We start from the raw sequence: 17186 nt of genomic DNA, 5'->3' as shown, positions 1-17186 counted from the left end.
GCTTAAAATTGTTTCCAATCGATTAACTAGTAACATCCGCTTAGACCTTCTTTTAGTGTTGTAGTTTGGCCACCATCCAGCAGACGGCGCCCCTGTTCATCCTTAGTTAGAGCCAGTTAATACAAGAATAATGATGACGGCGGTGCCCCAGAATGGGGAAGAGAGATGATTCAGAGTCCAGTGGGACATTCAAGATGCCACTTTATGTGGTTTAGTTGCGAAATATAAACACTTGATAAGTTCCTTAAGTTTTACCTCGATAGACCCGTTCAAGTCGAGCTGTGAAATTACTGATGTGCTGCGAAGGTGAGGAGGTTGTGATGACATAAAAGCGGAGGGGGTAACACAGGAAAACACAGAAAATGGCTGCTTACCAATTAATCATTAGTCTATTGATAAGAACAAACAACTTTACACCAACTCATTGATAACTATTTCCTACGCATACTACTTTTGCAAAGGTAATCCTCTTATGTGAAGTGTGTTTTGTTTAGTTTAGTTTTTTGTTTTCAAGAAGCACAAGCACATGACATCATGTTTCTTTCCAAAGTTGGAGTTGGAGTTACTGAGGCATCAAGACCAGCAACGCATGCAGGAGCTGCAACAGACTCTGGCAGATCTGGAGAGAGAAGACAGGGAACGGGAGAGAGAGATGGCAGCTCAGAAAGAACTGCTGCACCATAGAGTACTCTCCCCACAGCGTCCAATCAGCATCTCCCATCTGGACGGGGCCCCAGCAGGCGTCTCTCTGCAACACCAACAGGTATTAAAATCCTTATTACTAAATGTTTAGTTTGAAACTCGGAATATAATTTTGTGTTCAGGAGATTTGATTTTTTTAAACATGCTTCTTTTTTTTCCTCACTGTAGAGGGTGTCTACATCATCATCCAATCTGCTGCAGACATTGCTGAAGGAGAACTCTGATTTGACTGAGCACTTGACGTCCGTGACTCAGGAGAGCGCCACCTTCAAGAGCAGACTCGCCATCCTGGAGAAACAGCTGCAGCGCAAAGAGTCCGAACTTGCCAAGGTCACCACAGAAACGGAGAATCAACCCGTCGGTGATCCGGTCTACCACAGCAGGGTCAGTACAGGCACAGAAACCATACAGGCTGGGTCCAAATTCGGGCGCTGCATCCTTGTAGGATGACGATAACGTCACAGTGATGCGACGAAGGTTGTCCAAATTCAATTTGATGGATGGGTCTGGTGTATCTTTAGCAGCCCACCGCATCCCAAAATTCAGTGCAGTTGAATGAGACATTTCTGTTTTTGTAACAATGGTGAATGAAGCGGGCCAGGAGTACAGTTTTAGGTAAAAGTACATTAAAATTAGGTTTGCAGCAGAATGAATCTGCAGGATTGACCGTCCAATTTCAGTCGCCCACTTCCGACCCAAAGTAGGTCTGGTGCTTCAAAAGATGCAGCCCTGAAATCTGGACACACTAAATGTTTCATCCCTATTTTGTATCAGGGTTCTTTTGAAAATCTTTTTTTTTAAATCTTGCTGTAAAGTACAATCTAATGACCACCATGTTGTCTGAGCTCTGCAAAAACCCCAAGTAAAACCAGTTCAACTCTTCTTTTTAAAGTAACAGTTTCTGTTTTCGGTTTTAAAGCTGCAGCGTTACTACGAGCGCTACCTGCGCGCCGAGAGCTTCAGAAAAGCTCTGGTTTACCAGAAGCGATACCTGATCCTGCTGCTGGGAGGATTCCAGGACTGTGAGCAGGCCACTCTGGCTCTCATTGCTCGGATGGGAGTGCAGCCCTCGTCTCCGCTCGCATACAAGCGCAGGCCCATCTGGAGGTTCAGGGCTGTGGTCCGAGTTGTGATAGCTGTGTCGAGGTGAGGCGTAGATAAAGCGTCTCATCTTTTTGAGCCCTGCGAATGGATACGATTAACTTCAAATTGTGTTCTGTTTTGTAGGATGAGATTTCTGACCAGGAAATGGCAAAGAGCAGTGAGAAGGGTTGCGTTATCTGCAACCATCAATGGACATCTTACAGGTTAGCATGCACAAATTGCAGAAGTAACATTTGGATACACTAAAAGCTTACATGTATATATTTTTGAGATTTTATATGTGAAGTGAATGGAAACTTATCCATATTTTAAGTTTTTAAATCAAATCTAAAACGCATGGTGTGATTTATATTAAGCCCCCGCTGACTCAGTACTTAATGAAACCATCTCACCCTCAATTCCAGCTTCAGGCCTTGAACAAACTGTGAAAAATCTCTAGGTATGCGAATGCTTTTTAAAGCACTGTGACTCAGTTTGTCATTGTCGTGTCTTTCGCAGCACCTAAAGCTGATGTTTTAAGGCCGCAGCAGCCAAAAATAAATATTTACTCAGCACAGAACGGAGACAGAGGCGACGCCCAACGAGGCACTCTCTCATTTCTTGCTCCACCCGGCAAATCGACATTCAAACTGCAAAGAAGGTCTGGAGTACTTCAAAACACACTTTTCAAATTTTTGTGAAATTTGTAAATCCGATCCTCACCGAGCTTTCCATCTTCAGGCCGCTCTCCAGTTCCTGCCTGACCTCTGTTCACTCTGCTGGAACATCCCAGGATCCAGAACGCTCTCTTACAGACTACATCCATCATCTGGAGAGAGTCCAGCAGAGGCTGGTGGGAAACAGACAAGGTGAGTTCAGGACAGATTATCTTGGTTTTGCTGAATCTGGTACGTAGTGTTCAAACGATCAACGGTTGGAAGTGGACTGGCTTCCTCTTTCTCTCTCACTGTCCAGTCACTGCCCAGATGGGGACAAAATAAAAAGAACTAAATCTACATTTCTAAGCAACCCTCTCCGCACCACTAAACACTTATTTTCAGATCACTTATGGTTGAAAGCAGAAGGTTTCAACAGTACAACTCACTAAAATTTGCATAAAGTACTAGACTAAGAACTTTTGTAATTTAAGATGGAGGAAAAATTGTAAAATTTAGATTTATCATTCATTTATTCATTTTATTTATCATTTGTGACACCTGCAGTCACAAAGACCCAGTTATAGTTTATAGTACATTGAAATGTTCCGAAAGTTATAAAAACTAAAAAATAAATAAAACAGAAATTTGCACACAGAACATTGGCTCTTATAAATGAGAAATTATAATAAAGTCTTCAAAAGCTCTGTCAGACTGAAATGTAATTTGCTTTAAGATTAATGAAAATTCTGCTAATTATAATGCCACTTCTAATCACACTTCATCATTAGAAGTGTTTTTGTTGTTAGTGTAACTTGGTCAGTGTGTATACATGATTGTCATACTTAAGGGCGAATATGGATTTAAATCATTTATTTCCACATTTTGTCTTTTAGGTTCCTCTGCCTTCCAGTCTCGCCCAAAGTAAATCCATCCACCGAAGCCTGAATGTTGCCTTTGTGTTGGCACCAAACTGACCATGCCTTAATGCCTTGAAGGATGTTTATAATGTTTCTTTTTTTATTACTTCACATAATTTCTTTTAAACACATAAATTATTTTTGTATTTTTTTTTTAAATGTGAATTTTATTTTGTATGCCTGCTATTTTGAACATCATTTTAAAGACGCAGCTCGAACAAAAATGTCTCATAATTTCAAATAGTGCTTCTTTTTTTATGTTAGTGATTGTACATCTTGGTATGACTGCTCTGGTTTTATTCTACATATGAGAGATCAACATACTAGACTGAGTGAGCAGATTGTTGTATGAGGATAAAATGTGTTTCCTGGCGTTTGCTTTTACTTTAACATGATTAAAGAAGACACTATGCTCTTTTTACCAAACTGAACGTTTGCTGAGATCTTGACTATCATGACATATTTTTAATCCAACTTAATATGCATGCCAGATTTTGGGATAAATTACAATTGAAAACCTTGAAGCACACCATATCATTCAGAGTAAACGGATCACACTAGAGCACACTGAACTTGCCGTTTTATTTTTGAATACTTTAATATGACTCATCTACTGTTAGGTTATTTCTAGAAAGGAGTTTGTACCAGCTATCAGATACCAAAGAAATATTTGAACTGGGACCTAAATTCACAGTTCAGAAACCACGCACAGTCAAAAGAGCAGTCGGCACATAAACCAACATAAATGTAGATTGACTACATAAACCCCATGGACTTCATGATTTAAGTTTTTCATCTGTGTTTCTAGAGGTGAGCCCCTCTGACATTCCTGTTTTTTTAAAATGCATTTTTCAAAGTAAAACCAGAGAACCTTGTTTTGAACACGGACTTAAGTTTAAATAAAAAAAAAAAAAACATAATACAAATTGATCTTTGGAATTGCAAACATTGGAGTTGGGTTATGTATTTGTGTATATGCAATTTTTAATATAACAAATTTAAAAAGGGTAGCATTTTTGTTTCCATTTCTAAGAGGCAACAGGTGCGGCATGTATTTGAAAAAGTTTCAAACATTTATTCCTCTAATAAGTTGTCAATAAGCCCTGCAAATGTCTGAATTGGACATTATTAAACCAGGAGTAAGGAGAACTTTAGTATATCTTTTAATTAAGAATTGCATTGACGGTATCATTTGAGATAAATATGTTCCGTGGCACATGAGTGTCTTGAGTTTATGATCACGTATCATTAACAATGACGAATTTGAGTCTATAGCAAAACCATATTGAAACAGTTAAAATATAATTCAATAATCTTGTTTTAATTACAAGGAAACAAATCTTTATATAGCAAAGTATATTAACGTGACAGCAATCTGAAATACACATTTTATCTTTCGGCCTAGATGTTTGTTGCTTTTTTCAATCGGAAAGCACCGCCCGTGATTGGTTCGTTCTATTCAGACGAAGTCTATAGAGCCCCGCCCAAGCGTCCTCCCCTGCAACATAAAACATTCGCACCTAGTAAGACTGTCACACGCAGTGACGCACATCCTGCGCTTTTCAACACAGAGATGCTAACTCTGGGCTAAAGCTCCACTGGTAACTGTTGTGTCGTAGATTGTTGTGTGAGGTTTTAACCTGTGGAAAATCAGTCCTGGCCCGTTCGGAAGACCTCGTTCCATTTTTCTCGTATTTGTCTGGGATGTATGGATGGATAGTTGACGGAATCTCGTCTCTATTTGAGCCCGTTACCGGGCAAAACCACACCGAGTGGCCTGCGAGAAGAAGGGGTAGTGGGGAAGGAGCTCGGCGGCAGGACAGCAAAGGAAGACCGACTAAACGGAACTACAAAAGGTCGGTGTTATTCTGATACCTGGTGGTTCCGTTTTGGATGCGCTCTTATTCCTCTGTGGTTCAATTCCAAATTTGTTGACTTAACTTATGTTGGTGACTAAAGTTAACCTAATAAGCTAACAACAGTGAGGGGGTATGTTTGACAATTGATAAGGATATCAAGCTTCAGTTATTGCTACTTTTAGATGTGTCCCGGGTTAAACACATCTTAATTAAATTGCTAAATCACCTACTAATGGCCTAGTTAATTAACTTAGGTGTGTTGAAGCAAAGACGCATCTAAAAGCTGCAGGGCCTTCAAGGACAAGAGTTTGAAATCTCCCCCTGTTCTGCATGTTTAGGTGTTACCTTTCCTCCACACATCTGACTAAATAAAAAAGTGATTGCCAGTCTTACTGACGCATCAAGAAGATAATTCAGCCTTTTGATTTAAGTGTGCTGGAGCAGTGATGCATCCAAAAGATCCCTGCTCTAGATAATCTACTACCTCTCTCTTGATGCTCTTTTCTCCTCTTTTAACCCTATATATGATTTAGTTCTCAGGAAAATTAACACATTTCACATGTATGCTTTCTTTGTTCAACATGAGCCCCACCTCAAGAGTCTCTCTCTCTCTGTTTTGAACTAAAGTTATTTGGTCAAAGCTCATGTTTCTCATGAAAGTCGTAAAGTATGGCAAGCTCCATTTGTTTACATTTGTAATGCTGGAACGTCACAGTCGTTTCCTGGCACACCTCCTCTTGGTTTGTGTTAAAGCACAAGTTCTTCAGTTTTATTTATACCAAAGTTTTCATTGCTGCCTAATTTTACAAAAAGAGATTAATTATTCTGAATAGGAGGCAACATTATAATTTTCCTCTTTTGCAGTGTGCATGTTGCCGATGGTGTTTGTCAAAGTGACCCAGTGGCGGCAAAACGACGCAAACGTGGTATGTTGGGATCAATTAAAAATACCAGGGTTTGTTTTAAGAAGTCTCTGTATTTCAGTAACTGTTGTGATCTCCTGTCTTTGTAGATGTTGTGATCAGCTTTGTGAAGAAGACAGTGGCAGGTATAGCAGGTCTAGTGAGCCTTCGGAGACCGCTGCCAGCAAGGTGTCAAAATCCAAACAAGCATGACGAAACACAGGTGGGTGTCATCTTGTCTTCTTTGTGTTCAAGTGCTGCATCATGTTCTGTAGATATGGACAACCAGCCAACTAGAAGTTTTGCTGTATGCCCTGGTGAAGGTGTTTCCACTTGTGGGGTACCTCAAGTCTCTGTTCTTGGGCTCTAATTTTCCTCAAGGGGACCGCACACTGTCAGCTTCAGACGTGTGTCGAAAAATATAATTTTCTATTAAATAACGGATACCATTTGCGCTTGGTCAGTGCTTGATGCTACAGGGCAGGTATCCTTTTCAGACCTCACCTCAACAGACCGTAAATGAATTTCCACACCGTACTGGCTCCCATAGTTGCTCTTCTTCTGCACTGAGGATGGATTGATTTTTGAGGTTAAAAAAATTAACAGTTTTGCTATTATAAGAACAGTAGCTAAACAAAAATATTTCCTGGAGATCCATTGCTCACCAGGCCGGCTGTGTTAAGTGAAGGAATGTCAAGCTAGTATTTTGGATTTGATTTACATTCAAACATTTGCAATTCCTTTTGGTTGCAAGTAATTTTTTATGGCATGTGACTCCAATTGTTTGCATACATGGATGACTGCATTGACAAAAATAGTTATACCTGTTCTTGCATCAACAATGTATGTTAAAGATGTAATTTGATGCAAGTTGGAGTGCATCAAGATGTGAGGTTTTTGTTTTTAGTATTTGCTAACAATAAAAAGGTGATCTTTGCTCTTATTTACTTACTAATTTTTGACTTGGCATTTGCAAAACTTGGTCTTCTTACTCCCCATTTTTATTATTGCTGCTCTATGCATGTCGGGCTGGACCAGGCCTCCCTTTAATGGCTCTAATTGGTCTGAACTGTTGCAGCTCATATGCTTGGCTTGTCATGTACGGAACCTTGTGTTTAAATGTGCTTCACGGATAAAATGCATTTCATTTAAAGGATTTTTTTTTTTTATGTTTGAATCTAGCCCGTTACTCTAATGGGCATAGATGAGCTTCACACGTCATGGGTCAATGGTACTGACTGGAAAATGGGTAAGTAAGATGGATATCTCTACACCTGTTGACTCTTGTCTGTATTCATATCTAACATCTGTTGTCTTCTCAGATAAATCTGTAGGTGGGGTGAATGACAGGAGTTCAAAGAATCCCTTTCAAGGCTCTATACCCCCTTTAAGAAAATACAGGTCAGTGATCTAGCTTTTGTACAGTTTGTTCATTAGTCTCAATAAAACCTTCAGCACACACTCTTTATGAACTACTATTTTTGTTTTTGAATCTAGTGGAGCAACGTTCCCTGCTGGGCTCCCAGAAAGAGGGAAGAACTGGGAGAGAAGAGGCTCCCTTCAGCTGCTGCCTTCAAGGCCCGTTATCAGAGTGGGAACACCTTATGCTGAACCGATTTCTAATGGCTACGGACACACCCGCTGCCCTAAACCCAGTCTAACTGTGGAAGAGGTATATTTAGACCTGAATTTAGTGTTGTTTGGAATATTCTGTTACATTTATGATGGTCATTTTCCACTTTATCCTTGCATGTAGTAATAACTGTAATCACTCAAGGGTACCACATTATTACTGAATATTTTTTGCCACTTGATATCTTCAGTTGTGATTTTTGTTTCAGGCCATAAAGCAGAACAATAAGGAGCACTACAGACGCTTACTGGAGATGGTGACGGAGAAATACAGCAAAAGCCAACCACTACCTTTCAACCAAGCTAAACCACATGAGTGAGTGTTTCCATCTGCTGGTGTGGTGTTTTCAAAGATGTTTAATAAGATCACCATGCACCTCTTATGTTTGTTTTTTTTTCTTTTCTCCTAGCGAGTCACTGTTACAAAGTTCCCACAAAACATCTGCTTCAGAGAGAACCTTTGATTCGGTCTCCAGGAGGGTGGTGTGCACAGGTAGGACTCTCCTGTGGATACTGTTTGTCTTTAAAATAACAAATGACCACTTCTATTTTTGTTTGTCCCACAAACTTCCACTTTATCTGTTTCTGTATCTGTTTTCTTTTTTTGGGTTCATTGAACAGATATATGTGAAAAACCATTCAATGAAATGCAGAAAATTATTTTAAAAAAACACTTAAGTGTAATAGCAAAGTTCTTTTTGCTTTTTTTTTTTTTTTTTTTTTTTTAAATATGTCTTGTCTGATGTGGAGAAGCCCAACAGATTTACTTTCACGAGTGAAGCATTACAACTTTTGCTATAATGCTCCATTTTACATATGGTTAAAAAAAAACTTGGCTTATTGTGATTAAATTGTTAACATTTACTTCCATTTTCTAGTGGGTAAAAAACAATCTTCTTCTCTTCACAGCTTCACCAACTGTGTTTACATACAGAAATACTACTGCAACTACGGCCAGGTTAGATTAAACTACCTGAATTATGTCTTTTTTTTTTTTTTTCTTAAATGCTTTAATAACTTTTATCTTTCATATCTTCAGGTGGGGAGGTTTATCTTTTAATAAGTCATACAGTGAAACCCTTGAGGAGAAACAGCCTGTTAAATATGCAAAGGTAGGCACACATTAACTCTCTTCTGTCATGCCAAAGCAGCCATTGAATCCTGCGAGTAATGCTGCCCTGCATTGCAGCAAAAAGCAGCAGGCGATGTGGACCTTTCCACAGAAGTCGCTACTCGCCTTAATCTCGTGGACAGAGATGCTTCTGTGATCAGCGCCGCTGAAACTCAACCTTCCTATGCTTCACATAGAAGGCACAACGATGAAGACATACCCAGGCTGACCAAGGTTAGATTGTTTAAAAGTAATGTAGCGCGTTTCTGACTGCATAGTTACGCTGCCATTTTAAATGTCTCTTCTCGGCCTGATAGGAAATGGCAGTGGAGGTTAGTGAAGCTTTGGCTCAGAGAGATCCTAACCTTGTTTTAAGTTCAGCTTTCAAACTTCGCATCACGCAGCGAGACCTGTCCACTCTACTGGAAGGTGGATGGCTCAATGATGAGGTACTTGCACTCTTAACTAAGATGGATCTCCGATCTAAACCAACCCACTCCGCTGAAGACGAGATTGAAGTTGAAATACATTTTTTGCTGCATTGAGTTGGAGATCATTGTTTTATGCCAATTTTTCCTCCAAGGTGATGAACTTCTACCTTTCCCTCATCATGGAGCGACGTTGCGGAGAAAGTGGAAGATTAAAGGTGTACAGTTTTAGCACCTTTTTTTACCCAAAGCTGCGGGGTGTTGGGGGAGGAGGACAGGTTGGAGGACATGCGGCTGTGAAGCGATGGACCAAGGCGGTTGACCTCTTCATGTTTGACCTCATCCTCGTCCCGCTGCACCTTGGTGCCCATTGGGCATTAGCTGTGAGTTTGATTCATCACACAGCTTAAAATGCATCAATATTTGCTTCAGAAATACTTAGATGAAACTCCAATAAGAATGTAGAAAATTTGTTGAGTTCAAAAAGAAGAAAATTTAGATCAGCTGCTGCTCCCACCTTCCAACAGAATAAATACAGATTGCTATTCCCAATTTTATATTTGTAAAAGTAACACTTTACTAAAAGTTTCAGTAGTTAAACATACTTTTCACTGTATGTATACTTTGTAGGGTAGTAACTATGCCTAATACTCATCAGACAAGACTGGAAATGGAGTTCACTAGAATGAGACAGGACAAGATTTTGTAGAAAGGCCTTTATTCAGCATTTTTGTTTTTGTTTTTTGTCACAAACTCAACAAACTTTCTTTTCCTGAGTTCTTTTAATCCATTTTCATCTACCTTATGTCTGCATCAACTATGCATGGTGTGCAGTATAATATTTCCCAGTTGTTGTGGATAGCGTGCGAGTATGATGTAGACATCCAACCATCGGTTACTATAGCAAAGCTTTTTACCTCTTTCAGCATATGAACAACTTGCAGTGCTTGCCTGTTGTTTGCCTTCTTGCTATTTATAGTTCCTACTGAAAACTCAAAATGGTGGAGCAGCTTATATTATAATTTAATCAGACGAAGCCATGAGGACCGCATTTGGCTTGTGCTTGTAAGACAGCAGTCGCCTCAGTGAGAAATATTGTAATGTTTTAATACACAAGATGTTGTGCGAGAAGATTTTGCTGCATCCCCAATTTGTTGAGATTTCTAATTTGCTGATTATCATCTAGACTTCACAACTTTCCTTCAGAATCGTCATGTATTAGTGTTTAGTCCTAAATTTTGTTGAATCAGTTTAACACAGCCATATTAATAAACTGCTTCTTGAGTTTGTTTTGCTAACAATATTTTGTGCAATCATTTTTAAACCATTTCCTGTATAAAACGTTAGTTTCTGTCACACTTTACAAACTTTGTATTAAATGAATTAAAAAGTTTGCGTTCCCAACACTCAGCCTTGTGGTACTCCGTATTTGTTTGAACACTCGTATTTCATTGTGAAATTATAAAATAGTAGATTTACAATTTGTTTAAAGAGAAGTAGGATTTAAGTCAGCTTGTTTTAATAAATGTTTTCATTTTAGGTGATGGATTTAAAGTCAAAGACTGTTAAATCATATGACTCAATGGGTCGGAGACATGACGACATCTGTAATCTTTTACTGTAAGTCTGTTTTCTATCTTTCACTTCCTGAACTTTTATCTTTTTTTTCCCCTCCAGTCTTTCAATCTTTAGTGTTTGTTTCTTTGAGTTGTACTGCACTATGAATGATGTAGCGGTGCTTATTTTCCAGTCTGTACCTTAAAGAAGAACACAAAGCAAAGAAAGGAAGGGAGCTTGATGGTGCCAAATGGACTGTTGGAAGTCTGAAGACTGGTGTATGTCAAACTTACTATTGACATAAGAACACAATGTCTTTTTTTTTTTCTAAAATTGAGATTAATGCATCATTCTGTACAAACAGGATATTCCCCAGCAGACTAATGGAAGTGACTGTGGTGTTTTTGTCTGTAAATATGCTGACTATATAGCAAAGGGAAAGCCCCTCACCTTTAAACAGGTAAACTCAAATTTAATGCAACCACTTGGGGTTTATTGCTTGTGCAGAGCAGTGTTTGTTTTACCATGCTACTACATGTTATTAGCCTTGATCATTAAATCAGTGGTTTTTAAAGTATGTTATATTATGCAGATTTTGTTCTAATTTGATTGCTTTCTTCAACTTTTTTTAGTGCCACATGCCTCTCTTCAGGAAGTTAATGATGTGGGAAATCCTTAATCAGAAGCTGCTATAGAAGATTACACCATCAGAAGCAACAACGGCGACTTTGTTTTGGTCTCGTAAACAATTGTTGGACCGAAATATAACCCAGATATTTGGAGTAATAAAACGCTAGTCTTAACTTTGTCTCCTTTTCTCCCAAAGGGGCATAGAAACTATTTTTAATCTCTGAGTTTTAATTGGAGATGTTTTGCTGAAGGAAATTTGTCATGCACAAACTTTGGCACTAGTGAGTGAATGGCTTTTGACTTTGAGATTATTTTTTTTTACAGCTTGATGTACTGCTTGAAGTGCCTTTAACCCACTGGTGGAGCTCAGTGAAGAGCCCACTTTATGGAGAGTTTGTTTGGTTTTCCAACTTGACTGCATTTTTGAGCAACTTGGCCCAGAATGCAGAGATGATCCTAATGGTCATTTATTTGATTTATTGATTGAAGTATGTAGAGATAATTATATTTAGTCACAAAACTGTTCTGTTGTGTGAAATATAAATGGTGAAAATATTGATATACCTCCTGTTTTGCCTTTTGTCCAGATACAATTTGCATATTTGCAAACTTGCTGTAATAATATTTTGTTTAACATTATTTATAAGTTGACTGGATGAAAAAAAGTGTGTGTGTAATGCTTCCTTCCATAATTGGAGTGTGACTTATTTGTTCTCCCACATGTAGAGCAGGTACAAAACTTAATGTTAGTGTACTTAATAGGGAACTACTGTACAAGCATGTATGTTAGTGCTCATGCTTAAAATGTGATCCCATCCCCTACTAAAATAAAGTGGGTTTTTTGTAATTTGAGGTTGTTTTCTTTTTTAAACTAGTCTGCAGCAATCCTTGAGGGTTCCAGTGAATCGGTGAGTGAGCTTTTCCTAAGCTCATTACATTCCAAGCTGATAAAGGTGTGAGCTGTAACCTAGCTTGTAAAAAGCTTCATTATGTCTCTCAATACAGTGTCTAGAAAACTACTTGTATACCTTGATCTTTTCCACAATGTCTTATTATAACCACAAATTCTTATGTATTTTTGAGAGCATTAATTTTTTTGGGTGATAAACCCCCATAAGCTAGTGTACAACAGTACTTAAGGTACTGTTTTCAAAACTAATAGTTTAGTATCACTATTTTCAATTTTAAAAAAAATCAATTTACTAGTAGGTGTAAATGAAAAGATTCCCAAACGTAACATTCGCGTATTCACCCTATATAATTAACTGAAAGACATGTTCAGAATAGTAAGAGTGAGTAGAGTCTACCATGCTGTCGCAGTCCGCTGGACAATAATCCAATGTAAAACGGCAAGGACAATAAGGTAAACAAACATGTTTTTGAGGCAAAACCCAATAAATTTCAAGGAACTGTGATATTTTGTCCAGAATAATTGTCATAGTTCAGAAAGCATGTGGTTATACAATTACATGTTACTTCAGAGATTTACGTTCAGACGTTTTTTCTAAAGACAATCCAGTTTTATTTTAAAAGGAGCCGGAAATGGCGTCATTGGCTACAGAAGGTTGCTGTTGTTAGGCGGTGTGGACAGAAACGACTCGTTGTTTTGGGGGCGCGCTTCAGCACTACCTAATTTACTTTCCCCTCCGGGTTCAGTAGACTTATTAAAGGGGTTACAAATTTCTGACTGTAAAATGAGCGACAACGAGAAGGATTTTAGGGAGCAGGTGAGTTTTATTAATTAAATAATATTGAGTTACTTCGGTTAAGATATAAACTGCTAGCTAGCTTATCCGTTTCCAGCCGTTGGACGTCTGAAAAGGTTTGCTAGACGAAAGGTTTAAGGTTTCTTAGCACTGATATCTGCACAAGTGTTGTATGTTTTATTAGTGTTTATACACGAATAATTATGGATAGTTTCGTCACATTACTGAATACAATTATATTAGCGAAGCATGCTAGGCTAAACCATGCGGCCTGTGCAGATCAGGAAACATGGTTCCGCCTCATAGAGCTACCTGCATTTTAGCACATTGGTCTTTAATTATCGAGTTATGCAATGAATTACGAGTATTAAAGTAACTACTGTATATGCACTGTGATCTTTGCTTATTTAAAATTCAACGTGAATTATAAGCTAACTTGTCGAGCTTTTAATTTTTTTTCTTTCGTGTTTATTTTTTTCTTTATACCATTTGGTTGAAACAGAAACCAACTTGCCTTATCACCCTTGTTTGTTTTTTGTCAAGGTTAAGGTGGGAAGAAAGAAAAAGGCCCAAGACGTGTCAGATGTGACGTTATTAATGTTTGAAGCTGATGGGGTTGATGCATGCTAATGTTTTGGAAGCTGAAAAGAAGCGATCAAGATCTGGCCTCACTTCTAGTTGTAATGGCAGATGGTAAAAGGGGGAAGAGGAGGAAAAAAGAAGTCAGATTCAAACGGAAGAAAGAAGAAATGAAGGGGTTGTTATGAAGTAATGAAGTGAACGAAGTTATGAAGTTAAGATCAGAAGTATAACTGGGTATGAGTGATTTCCTAACAACATGTTATATTATTGCTCTATTTTACTTTTCTTTCTCCTTAGCATGCTTAATTATTTTTTGCCCTTTCTGTATCAAACATCCCTAATTGTTCCCTCAATTTTGTTAGATTTTTTAAAATGTGGATCTGCTAATGAATTTAATCTATATTCAGTTATTTGTCACTGTTGTTTTGTTTTTTGTTTTCCTTCTTCTCAATTTTCCAGATAATTTCTATCAAACCCTCTAATCACCAAACTATGGTGCTGTTCTTCTGAAAAAGGCTTTAAGGGGGCAGAGGGTTAACATCTCCCAGCCCTTATGTTACTGTGTGGCAAACTTGTCTGTAAAGGGTTTCTGATACCTGTCTTTTATTCGCTCAGGACTCTCGGGGAGGCTCAAGGAGTGCATCCCCAAGAGGCTCCGCAAAATCCGCCAGCCACTCTCCTGCACGCTCTAAAGATGGCTCTCGGCGCTCCAGGTCCAGATCTCGCTCTCAGTCCAGATCAAAATCCAGGTGAAGTAACGCTTTTTTTTTTTTTTTTTTTAATCTCTTGGAATGTTTTGCTGTTTTTTTTAGAACTGAAGTGCCTTTATTAGCCCCAATTCCGACTAATGTCCGTCCATCCCCCCCATCATGCACCAAAAAACAATAGGTCAAGGTCCCACCGAAGCTCACGCAGACGCTACTCCCGCTCTCGTTCCCACTCTCGACGCAGACGTTCAAGGAGCCGATCTCGAAGCTCAGATTACCGTCGACGTAGGAGCCACAGCCGTTCCCCAATGTCGAATCGGCGCAGACACATTGGCAACAGGGTGTGTATTACCGCTTTAAAATTTGTTGTCTTAGAAAATCTTTTTTTTTTTTTTTTACTTTTACTCTTACTCTTCCAGGCCAACCCAGACCCCAGCGCTTGCCTGGGTGTGTTTGGTCTGAGCCTTTACACCACTGAAAGGGACCTGAGGGAGGTTTTTTCTAAATATGGCCCCTTGGCCGATGTCAACATAGTGTATGACCAGCAGTCGCGTCGTTCAAGAGGTTTTGCCTTTGTTTATTTTGAAAACAGTGAGGACTCCAAGGAGGTAAGCATGTGATTGGGTTATATTTTTAGTTTAGTTGCAGTTCTGTTTTCTGCTACCTCTAATAGTGATGTCTCTTAGGCCAAGGAGCGTGCTAATGGTATGGAGCTTGATGGACGCAGGATTAGAGTGGATTTCTCTATCACCAAAAGAGCTCACACTCCAACTCCTGGAATCTACATGGGACGCCCCACATAGTGAGTGTTTGGGGGTTATGGGGTTTCTATTTTCATGCAAAGTATTTATAATCCATGGTGTGTATAAGGGTGACATCTGAACGTGTGTTTGCAGTGGTGGTGGTGGTGGTGGTGGAGGAGGCAGCGGCGGCGGCGGTGGTGGTGGTGGTGGAGGCGGTGGTTCATCACGCCGTTTCTCTAGGGACTACGACAGGGGCTATGACAGAGGATATGATAGAGGTTATGATCGCGACTATGATCGCTACGAAGAGCGAGAGTACCGATCGTACAGGTACAATTAAATTACCTTGACACAATGTACAAGATCATAAGATGAAACTACTGATAAATTTTACTTTCATTTTGCTCGATGGATCTAATATTCATGTAAAATGAAAGTTCTTTTTCCTTTGACAGACGCAGATCTCCGTCTCCGTACTACAGCAGAGGTTACCGCTCACGATCTCGGTCCTACTCACCACGTATGTATACAACATGCATTTAAAAAAAAAAAGTACTTCGAATAAAATGTTTATGAACATGTTTATCGACATTTAATATCATTTGTAGCTTCAGTTAATTATTATACGTAAACATGTAATGATTTGTCTTTTAATAGATGGATGGATTTTAAGTCTCTATATTCCGCCAGAGTTTGTTGATGTTTTTTTGTTTCTTTCTTTTCTTACAGGTCACTACTAGGCAGCAAAGATAAGCAAGGACAGTATTATGTTTTTATTTTTATTTTTTGTTTGTTTTTTCATTTTGACCAGACCGTGTGTGAGTGTGACTGTGTGAAAGGGACTTTTGCATGTATTCATGTATCAGAAAGTTGAAAGTTTGATTTTTATCCCTAAACATGACTAGGCAGTGCTGAATTTCCATGTCATTCAGTTTAGAACAGATTATGGAGGTTCAAAATGTCGGGAATTGATGCTTTTTCATCTTTGCTCTTCACTTAAATAAAATTCTGTATGTTGTCAAATAAAAATGCTGAATGCTTTTTAAATGTATAATTTGGAAAAAAAACAGTTTGCTTCAACTGACATGTTTTTATCTTTGTAGGATTTTGTTCTTTTTTTTAAATTTTTTTAGTGTTCTACAGTAGATGGCTCCTTTAAACTGTGTCTATTCCAAAAAAATAAATGTGACATTTTTGTCTTTGTTTGGTGACTGATTGCTTTTTGTTATTTGTATACAAGTGATAAAATACCCTTGTCTCATTCTGCATAATCTACTTAAGTTATAAATAACATCCATATCTGATCTTAAACCTAAGTGTGAGAAAATTGAATGTTGGGCTTCTGTGGTTTTATCTGTTTCACCTTAAACAAAGTTTTGTTGATATGGATGCTAAAAGTTGATGAACTTTCAGAAACATTGCCCAAAACAATTGGATTTTAAAATACCACCTTTTGTATTCGAGTTGAAAACCAGATGAAACTGTCATCAAAAGTTGCCTTGACATCACACCCAACTTTATCCATTGTTGTGCTAAAAGTGCTCATTGTGGGGTCTTGCTTTTTGTTTTATAGACTACAACAATTTCATTAGAAATCTTAACTTTGCCTCTACTACACGCTTCGAAGCGTGGAAGTGGAAAAAAACATAATTGGCATACAACTTTTCTGTTATACTTTGTGCATGGAATTGATTAAAAACTCCATTATTTATGTCGCACAAAAAGAATAAACCCGTTTGGTCGACTTTCGGGAATAAATCTCCATTGGAAAGTTTAATTTCTCTAAGTTTGCAAGAAAAATTAATTTGTATGTTAAACAACAAAGAAGTATGCAGCGCTGTCTAAAACTACCACTAACTGCAAATGATGAAGCATACGAAAATTACGAACAAAGCACGCTTTACTAGCTCATCGATTCTGAAAAATACAACTCTGCAAACAGAAATATAAGCAAATTTTGTTTTGAAG

At 38.4% G+C, this 17186-nt stretch overlaps 3 protein-coding genes across 7 annotated transcripts in view; all 3 read left to right on the top strand.

The window, feature by feature from the left end:
- Positions 1–3792, top strand: part of pcnt (pericentrin) — a 38821-nt gene extending 35029 nt beyond the window's left edge. For all 3 annotated transcript variants that reach the window (XM_008399735.2, XM_008399734.2, XM_008399733.2), the window contains 7 exons: positions 551–763; positions 871–1086; positions 1622–1848; positions 1930–2009; positions 2305–2446; positions 2527–2654; positions 3338–3792. In XM_008399735.2, coding sequence (XP_008397957.1) covers positions 551–763; positions 871–1086; positions 1622–1848; positions 1930–2009; positions 2305–2446; positions 2527–2654; positions 3338–3369 — 1038 coding nt within the window. In that variant the 3' untranslated portion in view covers positions 3370–3792. The remainder of the gene's footprint in view (positions 1–550; positions 764–870; positions 1087–1621; positions 1849–1929; positions 2010–2304; positions 2447–2526; positions 2655–3337) is intronic.
- A 1083-nt stretch (positions 3793–4875) lies between these two features.
- On the top strand, positions 4876–12332 carry senp2 (SUMO specific peptidase 2). The gene is made up of 17 exons (XM_008399732.2): positions 4876–5217; positions 6085–6146; positions 6233–6345; positions 7305–7371; positions 7445–7523; positions 7620–7794; positions 7964–8070; positions 8165–8247; positions 8664–8712; positions 8794–8866; positions 8944–9099; positions 9183–9314; positions 9449–9676; positions 10834–10913; positions 11044–11128; positions 11215–11310; positions 11483–12332. The coding sequence occupies exons 1-17, from the start codon at positions 5066–5068 to the stop codon at positions 11543–11545; spliced, it is 1800 nt and encodes a 599-aa protein (XP_008397954.1). The 5' UTR covers positions 4876–5065; the 3' UTR covers positions 11546–12332.
- Positions 12333–13027: 695 nt separating this feature from the next.
- On the top strand, positions 13028–16434 carry LOC103458729 (transformer-2 protein homolog alpha-like). 3 transcript variants are annotated; one of them, XM_017302607.1, is made up of 8 exons: positions 13028–13207; positions 14384–14517; positions 14657–14816; positions 14895–15083; positions 15162–15277; positions 15375–15548; positions 15656–15738; positions 15948–16434. In XM_017302607.1, exons 1-8 carry the CDS (start codon positions 13175–13177, stop codon positions 15956–15958), a joined length of 900 nt encoding a protein of 299 aa, XP_017158096.1. In that variant the 5' UTR covers positions 13028–13174; the 3' UTR covers positions 15959–16434. The 3 variants fall into 3 exon arrangements, with proteins under 3 accessions (XP_017158096.1, XP_017158095.1, XP_008397952.1); XM_017302606.1 differs by having other exon boundaries at positions 15372–15548; XM_008399730.2 differs by having other exon boundaries at positions 13031–13207; positions 15372–15548; positions 15674–15738; positions 15948–16429.
- The last annotated feature ends 752 nt before the right edge of the window (positions 16435–17186 follow it).

The sequence above is a fragment of the Poecilia reticulata genome, linkage group LG22 (genome assembly GCF_000633615.1).
Source record: "Poecilia reticulata strain Guanapo linkage group LG22, Guppy_female_1.0+MT, whole genome shotgun sequence".
Taxonomy (NCBI): Eukaryota; Metazoa; Chordata; class Actinopteri; order Cyprinodontiformes; family Poeciliidae; genus Poecilia; species Poecilia reticulata.
Note: the sequence above shows the minus strand (reverse complement) of the source record. Positions and strands in the feature narration are given on the sequence as shown.

Excerpts from the sequence above, each read along its gene's own strand:
- senp2 (XM_008399732.2), top strand. The coding sequence starts at position 5,066 with ATGTATGGATGGATAGTTGACGGAATCTCGTCTCTATTTGAGCCCGTT. Across the intron at positions 7,524-7,619 it reads CCCCCTTTAAGAAAATACAG|TGGAGCAACGTTCCCTGCTG; the intron begins GTCAGTGATCTA and ends TTTTGAATCTAG. Across the intron at positions 10,914-11,043 it reads GACATCTGTAATCTTTTACT|TCTGTACCTTAAAGAAGAAC; the intron begins GTAAGTCTGTTT and ends CTTATTTTCCAG.
- LOC103458729 (XM_017302606.1), top strand. The coding sequence starts at position 13,175 with ATGAGCGACAACGAGAAGGATTTTAGGGAGCAG. Across the intron at positions 13,208-14,383 it reads AGAAGGATTTTAGGGAGCAG|GACTCTCGGGGAGGCTCAAG; the intron begins GTGAGTTTTATT and ends TTATTCGCTCAG. Across the intron at positions 14,817-14,894 it reads GCAGACACATTGGCAACAGG|GCCAACCCAGACCCCAGCGC; the intron begins GTGTGTATTACC and ends TTACTCTTCCAG.